This window comes from Pseudopodoces humilis, chromosome 16 (assembly GCF_049639895.1).
Source record: "Pseudopodoces humilis isolate 2021_Gansu_Grassland_sample_001 chromosome 16, ASM4963989v1, whole genome shotgun sequence".
Taxonomy (NCBI): Eukaryota; Metazoa; Chordata; class Aves; order Passeriformes; family Paridae; genus Pseudopodoces; species Pseudopodoces humilis.
In genome coordinates, this window is record NC_142215.1 from 7,377,674 (window position 1) to 7,390,311 (window position 12,638).

At 48.9% G+C, this 12,638-nt stretch overlaps 1 protein-coding gene across 6 annotated transcripts in view; it reads right to left on the reverse strand.

Annotated features, from left to right (window-relative positions):
- Positions 1-12,638, reverse strand: part of NTRK3 (neurotrophic receptor tyrosine kinase 3) — a 204,160-nt gene that overhangs the window by 169,036 nt on the left and 22,486 nt on the right. For all 6 annotated transcript variants that reach the window (XM_005521589.3, XM_005521588.3, XM_088063101.1 and 3 more), the window contains exons 2-3: positions 1,708-1,782; positions 199-270 (exon numbers count right to left, since the gene is read on the reverse strand). In XM_005521589.3, the coding sequence (XP_005521646.1) occupies positions 199-270; positions 1,708-1,782 (147 nt within the window). The remainder of the gene's footprint in view (positions 1-198; positions 271-1,707; positions 1,783-12,638) is intronic.

Sequence of the window (12,638 nt, forward strand, 5' to 3'; positions counted from 1 at the left end):
CACTGCAGCCCATTCCACTTCTCTGTGCATTTTGCTTTTCCATCTCCTGCCCTTTCCCACTTCTGCCTCTCTTTTCCCCCATCAGCATTCCCCTTCCCTCTCCTTGCTGTCCCCCACAGGCACTTTGGGAATCTGCCTTGGGAACCACATTTCCAAAGGGAGAAGAGGCAAAAGGGGACAGGAGGAGCTGGCACTTACATGTAGTGCAGGTGGGGGTTCTTGGCAAAGGCTCGCGGCTGGATGTTTCGTAGTCCTGAGTTCCTGATTGTCCTGTGGAGAGACGCAGAAGGTGGCAATGGAGTCCAGGCAGACAATTGCTCTAAAGCCCTGCTCAGTGCACCAGGTGTGCTGTGACTCCAGCCCCACCATTCCCAGGAGGAACATCACTCCCAGGGCAGCCTCAACCAGCCACAGAGCTAGAAGCAAAGAGGAATTTGGGCTTTTCATCTCCCTCTGACGTGGTAACACGGCCCAGGTTCAGTGTGGAGCAGCTTCTGGGAGAGGCTCTGCTCCCACATCCACCAAGGTTTGCTGGGGGGGCACAGGCCACCTCCTCTCCTCTGCTCTCCCCACATCTCCACAAGCAGGACTGTGCAGAAAACCTAACCACAGCAAAGTCCTCTCCCATCTTCATACCCAAGAGGAAACCCTGCTGCTTGAAGCTCTGATAAGGAAGGGTATTTTCCATAGGGAATTCTAGATCTTGAAGGGAGAAGAATCCTTTCCACAGCCTACTTTAGAAAAGCTCTATCAGAACTGTGATACAAGGATATTGATAGGATTTGTCAATACTCTCAAACACATGGTGTGACTATTGGGGATGGTCCTTTGCAGGGCCAGGAGTTAAACTTGATGGTTTCTGTAGGTCCCTTCCAGCTCAGCAAGTTCTGTGATTCTGTAAATATCTGCTGTCTCTGCTGCTTTGTTAGGTGAGGAGAGAACAACAGCCAGCTTACAAGAGTTTTGTGTGTTAAAAGTGAAGCTTGCTGGAATTTGGTTACTGAGTGCTCAGCCCCATACAGCTCCTCCAGCCCACATGGGAGCTGCACTTACTGTAAAGCTCCCAGTGAAACACATTATTAGTCTCTGATTAGCCCTGAGCAACACTCTGCATCTCACATACACAGCATCCAGGGCACTCACAGATCCAGAGGATGTAGGAGGGGGAATTAAGAGATTGGGTGGCATCCTTGCTTGGCCAGGCTTCCTAAGAATATGCAAAGTCCCTTCAATCCCTCGGTTTCCCTTCCACGACACACAAAACTGACCTCTCTCCATGCTCAGAGAGCTGTGCAGGGAGATGCAATTCCCTTATTGCACAGCACCACCATGATGGTAACTGCACTAAACGAGGACCAAGAGCCCAGAAATGAAGGATTGGTGGAGACAGCTGGAATTTTACATTGTGGGGCTGGAATGAGTCAGAGCAACACATAAGCCCAGAACCAGAACAGCAGGGGAGAGGAGAGGTCAGGGCTGATGTGTGTTGACAGAGCTGTCAAGAGCTAGCAATCCTCCTTCTCTCAGACCCAGCCAAGACCAAAAAGCATTTCATCTCCATTTTGTGGACTCCCATAGCAAAACACAGTAGATCCAGCAGCTTAAACTGGCAGCATGGAGGCTGCAGAAGGAAGGAAGCTGTGGCTCTGCTGGAAGGAAGGGGCTGCCCAGGCTCATTCCCCTCCCTGATGCACAGGACATACTCACAGCCTCTGGAGTCCCGTGTACAGCTCCATGTCAACGGCGTTCAGTGTCTGCAAGTTCTTCCAGTTCTCTATGTGTCTGTGGAGAAGAAGGAAAGGCTCAGCTGTGGCACAACCAGATGGTTGCTGAGCCCATGCCAGGGACAGCACACAGAGGGAGGATGCCATACCCTACCACCCAGCCCCATTCTGTTTTCCCAGCATTTTGGAAAAGTCGAATAACATGGGTTTACCCGCAGTTTCAAGCATGGAATGTGCAACCAAGCCACTGAATATCCTTGCCCAAGTCATTGCCCCTCACTGCATACATCAGTGAACAAAGACACAATTGAAATGGGTCATGCAAAAAGAGTGAAAGCAAATAAAACCTCTCTACAAAAACTTAGAGCCTAAATGAAAAAAAGTCATATATTTATCCAGTCTCTAACTGGGTTGGATAAACAGGGTCCTGGTCTTTGCTGGCTGGAAGCGCTGCTGGCAGGAGAGCACCAAGCTTAGTTTGGAAACATTGCCTTTATTACAAATTCCTCAGTCGCCTGGGGCAGTCTGGCAGGTATGTTATAGAGAACAAAAACAGAAATAGATCTGTCACCGCAGGATCGTTTTCTGTAAATATTAGAGGCGGGGGAAGGTGACAGATCAGCAGCCCCAGAGAACAGGGTCCCGTGTTACCGGCGGCACAGGAGTGATGCTGGCAGCAGTGGCTGCCTGGCTGTGGCCACAGGCCTCTGCTGAGAGGCTGCAATGCTGTGTGGTGTGAAAGGAGTTCAGTCCTCATCTCCCAGGCAGTCTTTGGACAGTTATGGCTTTCTCCCAGATTAAACTCAGACACCGTCCCACCAGAAACACAAACATTTTCAAGAGGGTCTTTTCTGAGAAGCAGGTGGAGGTAGTCCTCTCTGAAAGTCAACTGAGACAGGGAAAACCACCTGGCAGGTCCCCTTGGACAATATGTGAAAGAAGCCCAACTTCGAAGTCTCTGAACACCTGCACCCAAGCTCACGTCTGCCTTGATAAAATAGTTGGTGTTGGACTTTCCAACACCAACTTTCTTCTGGTGATGGATTTTCTCCAGTTCCCTGGAGAGGAGAAACACCTCCAAGTGATGAAGGGCTGGAGTGATGAGAAAACACTGAGAACTATCCTGTGCTTCTAGGCAAGAAGGTTGCAGGACTCCACATGGTGGTACAGAGGGTGAGCAAGAAGAAGAGGGATCTTAGACCACTGATAGAGCAGTCATGGGCGCCACGAGCTCCTCCTCCAGCATTTGCTATGCCTTGTGCTTGCACAAGAACTGATGAATTGGCATGAGGGAAGTACATGGACCTACTTGAGCCACACCCCAAATAACATTCAGCTCAAAAAGAAGTCAAATACAAAGCCTGGACTAAATTTCCTTATATTTCTCTGCTCTCACCACGCAATCCAAAGCAGAGACCCACAAGAGTCACCTCTGCTTTCCACATGTTCCATAATCTGTCTGCATGCCCAGAGGGGTTATTCTAAGGACACAGCACAAGCTCCCAAGTGCTGCTGCATGACAGGCTAAGTCACAGTTCATCCCCAATGCCCTGCTCATCAGCTTGGATCGCCTGTGTCCCAGACAGAATCAGAAACAGGACATTATTACAGCCACTTTGTGTTCCCTGCCAATGTCTATGGCCCCTGTGAACAATTCCAGAACAAAACACAGACTGGGAGGAGTCAGTCAGGAGATCCAAGAGCTCAGTGAAACCCTTTGGAGTCAAGGCAGGGCTGCCAGCTCAGGCCCTGGGCCACAAGACTGAGCAAGGCTGGAAACACAGGCTGAAAACATTTCCCACCAAATCCTACAAAGCAAAGTGAGGCTCCTCCAAGAGAAAGGAAGAACATGAGAAGGAGGAATGGGATGATGTTGGTTTACCACCAGGTCAAGCTGAAGCTTCAGCATCCAAGCAATGACCTTCAGGGGGGGATGGAACAGCCCTGAGCCAGGAGTTATGGAGCAACCACAGCTGGGAAGGAGGCGGCGGCCAGATTGGCTCTTGTTTTATTGATTGTGTTTGCTAAAAAAGTCAAGGTTATTTTTGACCTGACACTCAAAGCCATGTGGGCAGCATTCTAGAGGAGACAGAAAAAGACCTGAGCTTGTTCTCAGTGACATGCCCAGGCGTGAATCTCCTATGACTCAGCACAGGTGTACGGGGGTCCCCATGGCAAGCCCCCCACCCTCCCAGTGAGGTAACACTAGACTGTAAATACAGCTCCACAACCTGTATTCCAGCCTCCCAAAGCCCAAGAGCTTCCTGAGCCAGATATACTTTAGTTCATTATTCAACAAAGACATACCACACCCACGGAGAGACAAGAGAAAAAAAGCAGTGGAAAAACACATGCACACACATATATAGGATAATCCCCCAAAGCAGCAGCTGCTTTATGTAGAGTGCAATGCAGGGAAATAACAATTAGTTGCATAGGTCAGCAAGGGTCTTCGAGTCCTTTAAAGTACACAAACACCACCCTTCTCAGAGTTTTGCAGAAATGTTTTTTCCCCTTTTCTGTCTGATTTCTCAACTTAGCATTAGTTGTAGCCTTGCTCCTAAAAGTGACAAATCAGTCTTGGTTTACAGGCACCTCAAATATACACCAGGAAAAATATTTTCTTTGCTTCCCTATTGCTTTAGAAAGAATAGTGTAACTTTGCACTGGCTGGGTTACCTGAACCCTTTTAAAAAACAAAATAGAAATGCATCTTATTCTGAAAGCTTGAGGAGTCAAGCTGTGATTGCAAAATTGGCAGTGGCTGCACAGGAAAGCAAACCAACCAAGTGGAGAAACTCCACCCCTGAAACTTAAGTCCCTCTCATGTCCTTCAGTATCTCAACTAGCTCCCCTTCTTTTCCTTCCAGGGTTTTGCTTGCCCTAGAAATTTTATATCCTCCCACTTGCTGCCAAAGACTGAGACCTTCCCTCCTCCTCTGCCTCGGCTCATTAACCCAGCAGGAACACGGGTGCCTGGTTCACACCAAATACAGCTGTGACAGCCCCCAGCCCTGCCCTGGTCTCCTCAGACAGGTGTTGAGCTATGAATTACAGTCAGTGGACTACAGTTTATTCTTCCCTGCACATCTCTAAGTACATATTCCTGTGGCATTCCTCAGTTATTACTAAAGTAAACTGCTCTTCTGCAGGACCCAATAGCTTCAAGAACATTCACAAATCCTCACCACATGCAGATCCACCTAGACTCATGTCCAGCTTCTAATTGAGACCATATGAGGTGCATCACTAACACAGATGATGTTGTTCACTTACTTTTTGGGTGGAGATTGGAGGGTAGGGTATGTTTGTTTAAATACTCACTTCCTTCTCACACTCCTTGTACATTAGAAGGGTCCAAGTCCCCTTGCTTGCACTGCAGAACTGAATTACACCACACTTTCTGCAGACCAAGCAAATTCCACCTTGGGAGTTACAAGGCCTTTGCCCTCCCAACTCAGACTGAAACAGTGTACCTCTCATTCCTTACCCAAATGTACTCACTTGCATTTTACATCCATTTTCTCTTGTGTCAAAACTGCTTTTGCTTAAGCAGCTCTTTTTCTTTCCTGGCACTTCTTCCTCCCTCCTTTGCAAGCAGGAGCCAGGCCCACCCAGCTATCATTTACAAGCTACATAATGCCAGGTCTCTTAAGGCAGCACATCTGTACCTGTGAAGTGCAAGGCAAATTGTCTCAAGTGCCCTGAAGAGACACTAACTCAGGTCCCAGAAGTGATGCAGATATATTGCTCAGGCACAGTCCTGGCAGTGAGGTTATTTTGCTTCTGATTTCAGACCCAGCACAACTAATGCTCACACTTGGTGATCAGTGCAAGAACCACCACAGCGACAGACACATGGGAAATGGTTATCTATTTTCTTTATCAGCCTATTTTATGTCCCTTTTCCTTGGGTAAGAGTGACCAGAAACTCAGAGCAGTCTCCAGGAGATCTCACTTGGGTAACAGCATGAGCAGCTCCCAGGTTACACTGAAAAAACCATGAGTGGCAGCATGAGATCACACTGGCCTTTGTAACAGCCCCATCAGCCAGGAGGCTTGTGTTCTCCCCATTAGTAAACACTGCACCAAGCATTTCTACCCAGCAGGTCATTTCCAACAGACATGATTTTCTAGCCAGTAGCAAAAGCCTTGTTACACCCACATTTATATTCACTCCACTTGGTATTGCGGTGTCTCTTGGGTTTGTTACTGCAGCTCTTCCCACTGACCACCCTCAACTGGCTTTGTGTCCCCACAGCTCCAGCAGAAAAGCAATGAGGACACTCCTGCCTCTTTTGCAAGCATCCTCAATAGAAGCATGAGCCAGCATCACCTCCAAGGAGCCTCAGCAGTTCTCATCCTTCAACACCTCCCACCATGACTTCACCTAGCACACCTGGGCCAGGCAGTGTCTTCTCCAGAAAAACAAACCACTTGTAATGTAGTGCAGCATCACATTAACCTCTAATCACAAAGTCATCTCTGTGCTCAGGAAATCAGCTGCCTTTCCAAAGGAAGGCATAGGCTTAGCCTGAGAAAAGCTAGCTTTAGGACACCAGCCTCACACCTTATGTACCCACAGACATGCTTTACAACTTGTTGAAAGCCTTGTAGGCCACTGCAGTCAGAGCAGTGGTCAATCCCCAGCTCTGTGCTGTGTCCCAGTTTACAGCAAAGCTGTGAAGCGTGAAGCCCTGTTTGTCAGCTCAGCAGCCTGCAAGCATCTAATCCCTCTCCTCATCTCACAGATCCCGTGTGGAGCCAGCAAGGCAGCCAGGTGTCTCTGCCCTGGCATCACACAGACAGAGACCAGAGACCTTGCTGACCATAAGGTCACCACCTCACAGGGTTTAGGTAACAGCAGGTCTTGAGAAGTGCCAGGACCTTGTCCTGCTGGCTGGAAGGGGGCTGGTAGCCAACAGACCTGTGGGAACAACAATCCCTTTCATTCCCAGGAGGAATGCTTTGTCTGACAAAAAGATGACAAGCTTGTGTCATCTTCTTGAGTCTGCACAGCTTCACGTGCTTCCCTTCCAGCCCAGGGCCAGCACAGCAAGGGAGACTGGAATATCCACTGGGATTCCAACACAGGCTCATTTCACCCCACAAGGCAGAGCTGAAGAAGCAGCCTCATTTACCAAGTGATTAACTTGAGGCTACTGAATGTGTCTGGCCTTCCTTCAGCCCCCTCGTACAACAAGGATAGCATTTGTCTCATCTCCCTCAGCTTTTCAAGCATTGTGGTCAATAGCTGAAAAAGGCACCCAAGAAGCACCAAGTATTACCCAACATGTGTACACATGTGTTCCCTGGATCTGTGTCTATCCCAAACTGGAGGGGAGCAATTTTCCCAAGGATACCATCAGCTCCAATCAGTGCCCAAGCAGATGACGTGTCCCTGCTGTGCAAGTGCCACCACTTGTGTTTAGATACTGTGTGCCAGCAATTAGGCCTCACCCCAACAGACACACAATTATATAATATATATATGTATATGTATAGGGAAAACAAGCAGAGCATTTGCCTCCTCTCTCTTGTAGTGCAACAGGAAAATTAATTCGTCACCCAGGCATATTAAACCTTGCAATCCAGACAGACACATTAGCTTTCAATTACCTGATATGTTTAGCATTATAAACAAATCTCCTGGCATGCCAGCTCCAGACCATGCAAATGGGAATTTGATTGCAGCAGGAATAAAGAAAATACATGTCTGAACCCTTGACCAGTAAGAGCTGCCTCCTGCAAGAAGAGGTGCTGCAGATGTTGGTGGGAAGCCCTGAAAGTTAGTGCAGGTCCCACACAAAGCCAGGGCTAAGCACAGCCATTGTGGCTACTGCCAGCTCCTTTTATCCATCCCTCACACCCAACTTGAGGCTGAGAAAGCTATAAAAAATATCAAACATCTTTCACAGTATTATAAGGCACTTATCACATAATTTAATAACTAGAGGCACAAAGGACTTGATTCCCTCAATATGAAATTTATAAAAGTGAATTGGTAACAGAAACTTAAAGGAAAGTGGAGCTGAATAGAGACTTACAAGGACAACATTTTCCCCATTTAAAGCAGTCTTCCCCTTCCCAAAAAGCATAGAAAGGTCACCCAGCAGTGGATCATTAAGGATAATTTGAGGTCAGTGGGAAAAGGGGGGTAGAGAAAGCAAATTCAGCTTTGCAGAAACAATTATGAGCATAACCCCACAGTGTAATTGTGATTCGTCAAGGTAACAATCATAAACCACCACGGAGACACAGCTCCCTCTGCTCCGCTCTGCTGCCAAGGTCATGTCGGGGTACGTGGGTGCTGCAGAGCGGGACAGGGCTGCACTCAGCTCCCCTCCCATGGGCCCAGCCACATCCAACCCAGCCATCCAAACCAGACCCTTCCAGAAGGGCTGAGCAGAGGAGAAAGTCCCCAGTCCCCAGCTGAGGAAGATGTGGGAACAATGCTGCTCCCCACAAGCCACTGCACAGTGGCATCTCAAAAATCTTCCTGGAGAAACCCAACTGCTAGACACAAGCGAGTCAAAGGACACAAAGCATTCAGAGAGGACTCCCCCACAGAACACTTTCCACATGAGTCCAGACAAGTTTCATTTCCACCCCAACAGCATCTACCTGGGCCCAGGCTGGCCAGGAGCATCCACAGGGTGCAGAAGAGCTGCTACAGCTGCAGTGTCTAAAAAGATTGTCATATGGAGACACCCTGCCATGGAAGATGCCCAGAGAAACAGCTTTAAGCTACCCTGAACAGGTTTGGTTTCTTTTCCCAGGCTCTGCCCTTATTCCATCCTGCTGGCACCCACAGGGACACACAGGAGCTGGACATAAAAAAAACAGTGCCAGCAGCACCAGAACCTCATGCTTTGCTTTTGTCCCAGGGACAGGAGATGCTCTCAGGGTGCTCTGAGCCCTGTGTTTGTGCATTCACCAGTTTCCTTCTATGATCTCCTCGAGCCTCTGCATCCCCCAGCAGCTCTGGATGATGATTTATGGAGCAGAGAGCATTCCTTTCAGGGACAGTGTGTCAGTGTTACTAGAGGACAGCAGGCTGCCTGGATGCAGCATGGACAGATGGCCACTGCACACAGGAAGCGGTATGTTCCCATTAGCACACGCCACATCCACAGTTTCTCCGTGGAGGGAATTATTCCCAGGCACATACTTTCAGAAGGGAAGAAATAGGTGTAAAGTAGTATAGCAGAGCTGAAGAAGTGCTGTGGGCAGCAGTACAGCTGCCACCACAACAAATACCTGCCCCAATATTCCATCACTATTACTCAGTCCAGGGTGGGAGCAGCCCTGGGGTCCCAAGCAAGGACTGAGGTATTCAAAATCATTCCAGTGCCGAAGAAATCTCATTTTTCAGAGACAAGCAGCAGTGCAAAAGCCTCAGGAAGAAAATCCCAAGGGCTGCAGCATCTCCTGCACAGGGAAAAGGTTTGAGGAGACAGTGCCCCAAAAACCCCCTCTGTGGAAGGGCTCCAGCACCCTGCCCACCACCTTGGCACCTCCCAGCTCCTGCACACTCCCTCCCAAACTCTTTCTTATTTATTCCCACGACTATCTGACCCCTGCACAGTCCCAAACACCATCTAGAATGAGAAAGCATGAAATGGGATGAGCAGTTTTGTCCTGCAGACATGGATATAAATACACAAACACAGACGCCTTGGGTGAATCATCACTAAAAGTGAGAGTTCACTCCCCACCTGCAGCGCTCGCCAAAGCTCACTCTGCTTTTCCTCAGAGTGGCAAAACCAATTATACTTCCCCAAAAGGGCATTTCTTCCATTACTCTCTGGCAGGAGAACCTACACAGCCAGTCTTCAGTGCCCAGATAGGTGCTTCCCACTGTTGGACATGGATCTGGGGGACACGGAGCAGAGACTCCTGGCTCAGGACTGCTAACATCAACCTGTGCGTGTGTAATCATACCACATCTCCAAAACAGCCATGCAGCTGGCTAGGATAGGAGAGCAACCCAAGGACAGGAAAAAGAAACCTTCCCCTGGGAGTTTTACACCACACAAACCTCAGGGCAAAGCAGCACCCTTTGGGCTCCTGCACCCATCTAAAGGAAAAGAGCGCCTGCTTTTCAGCAGCTCTGCAAGCACCTGCCATGCCAAAGGAGAGGATGCTTATCCATAGGATTTTACATGCAGGGAGAGCCAGAAGTGTGCAGCAGTTTGTGGTCTTTAAAGATCAAATGGCATTTTAGAGAGGAAGCAGCACCCTGGTCAAAATCGGCTTCAGTAATCACATTCTGCTTCATTAACCCCTCCTTGCAACTTCAAACTGGAAGTCAAATTCCCTCACACTTCCATCTACAAACAGGTCTGGGGCTTTTCAGAACCTGAACTATAATATTTTTTAATATATACCTATATATATATGAGTGTGCATATATATGTAAATATATATATTAATATATTAATACAGGCACAAAAAAGGCTGCCAAGGTCTACTCCAAAGGCAGCTGTTTCTTCCCTGAAGAGCACAGTGCCTACACACATTAGTAAGACAATGAGATGTACTAAAGGTACACCTAGAGTTCAGCTTGGCAGGAATAACTCCTGGTAAAAAGCAGTGCCAAAGAGCATGTGGTAGAAAGGACACCCCCCCAAAAAAGACACAGGGCCTTGGATATGGTCAGGATAATATTCTGGTGGAATGTAGTAGCTCAGCTGGGACCCAAAACGAAGCACTATCAGCCACATGCACTCATTGCACTTCACGCTGTGCTTGAAGACAGGAAAACGGATGGAGGAGGAAAAGGAGAAAATAAAATCTCCCACAAACTGGCTGTTACTGTGATGGATGGCACTGGGAATGAGGAGGCAGGAACAAGAGTCCAGCAAAAGCAGAATGAGAGCCAGGAACAGGGCTGTACAAGTGCCATGGCTGGAGGGGGCTGCAGTCCTTAACCCAGACCTATTGCCACCTACCCACACAAACCCACAAGCACACTTCCCAAAAACCACAGCCACCATGTGAACCTCATTCCAGGAGTTTTACATCCTTGTGATCTTCATCTCTAACCCTATTTTGATGTAGATGTACGTGTTTGGGCACCGTTCCCGTGCCTGGATCCTGAAAGCAGCACAGAAGCCGGAGCCTGGAGCTCCAGCCATGGGTGCCGAAGGGTGCCTCAGCCTCTGCACGGTTATGACCATCCAGCAGCCAAATCCAGGGCCCTCCCACAGTCCCTCATCCTGCTTTGACCTCCTCTGCTCCCCCACAGCTCCACAGAGTGCAGCTCATCCCATTTCCAGCATTCCCACACACCCCAAACACAGGGAAAGCCACTGGCCAAGAAAGAGGAGGGGAGAGACAATCTTTCTGGACTTGGATTCTGCTCCTGTGAGGCTGCTGGATTGTATTTTCTTTCCCAAACATCTCCCAAGGAGCCTGAACTCCTCCAGCATTTTGGCTCCTCAGATGTTTATGAAGCTCAAACAAGCAGGCAGCAATGCCCAGCTGGGCTGGCCACAGGCCAGGCTCCCAGCCTCTGCCCAGGCCAGCCATGGGGAGGGTCACTCCAACCTGAAAGGAGACTTTCCAAGGCTCTCATTACCTCCACAGCATCACAGATCTTCCTGCTCAGCTTCCAGCTGCTCCCCATAAAGCCAAAGAGCCAGATAAATTCTCCATACAGTTTATTTTTGAGCCAACTGCTGTGACCTCCCGAGGCTTGTATCTGCACTTCAAATAAATCACAGCCAGCTCTGCCCACCCTCCCCAGCAGCAATGGAGGGGCTCCTCTATCACCCAGGAGAAGGCCTCAGTCCCCTTTTCCCCAGAAAAAAAACATGAAAATAACCTTCTCCCTTCCCTCCAATAAGCTTTTCCTGCAAGGGACACACGCACACACAGACTTGGCCCTTATTGCAGAGGTGTAGGAACAGAAGCATCGCTCAGGAGCAGAGGGATGTACTCATTAAGACGTGGTGAGTCAGAGCTCAAGGCTTCTCAGGATAACAGGTATTTTGTGGGAAGTCAGCTGGCTCTGAAAACCAAAAGCAAACCAGCATGCCTATAAACATGACACATGCAGGGAGGGGAAGAAAGGAGAGCAGGGAGGCAACAGATATTTTAACAGCTCCTCTCCCAGCATTCTTTGTTCTTAGAAATGTGAAAAAGCACCTTGCAAAAATCTTATAGAAGACCCTCTGATGGCCAGAGACACTGCTAACCAGGCTGTTGTGTTAGAGCTGATCCAGCTGCACAGACAGCAAATCCTGGGATGGTTTCTATCTCCTCTCAGCACTCCATCTGCCATTCCTCTAGATAAAGGCATAGCTGGACTATGGAGAAGCCTCTGCTTGCCTGGCACCTTGACTTGCAGCTTCTCAGCACACCAAGACCAGCCTCCCTCAGCCAAGCCCTAGCCCTTTGCTCACCATGGGCACCTCCTTGACCAGGCCAAACGTGGGGTGAAAGCCTTGAGCTCACACTGTCCAGACACAGAGCTGCTGTTGGGCTGCACTGGCTGCTAATCAGATAAGGTTTGTTTCACACCAGGAGCACGGCAGGAGGACACAACCTGGGTTACTGCAGTGTGGTCAACATGTGGCAAACCTTAACCCACCCTGACACCCCCACCCTGCACTAGCAGGGTCTCCTTGCACCATTTGAAGATGTTGTTCATCACTGGGGCTTGGCACAAAGGTTTAAGGCCACAGCAGTGACACGTAATAACATCCATGAGACGAGCAAAAATATGATAGCTTTGTGCTCCTGAAAATGAGCCTCCTGCTGCTGAAGGATTTCCAGGAGGCTGGCATTAAACTGACAGGTATAAAATCTCTCAGGGGTGTTTGAGGATCCAAAGGTCCTGCTCAGTATTAATTGAGGAGAGGCAGGGAACAAGGAAGTTACAATGCACCTCCTGACATTGCTTGCCCT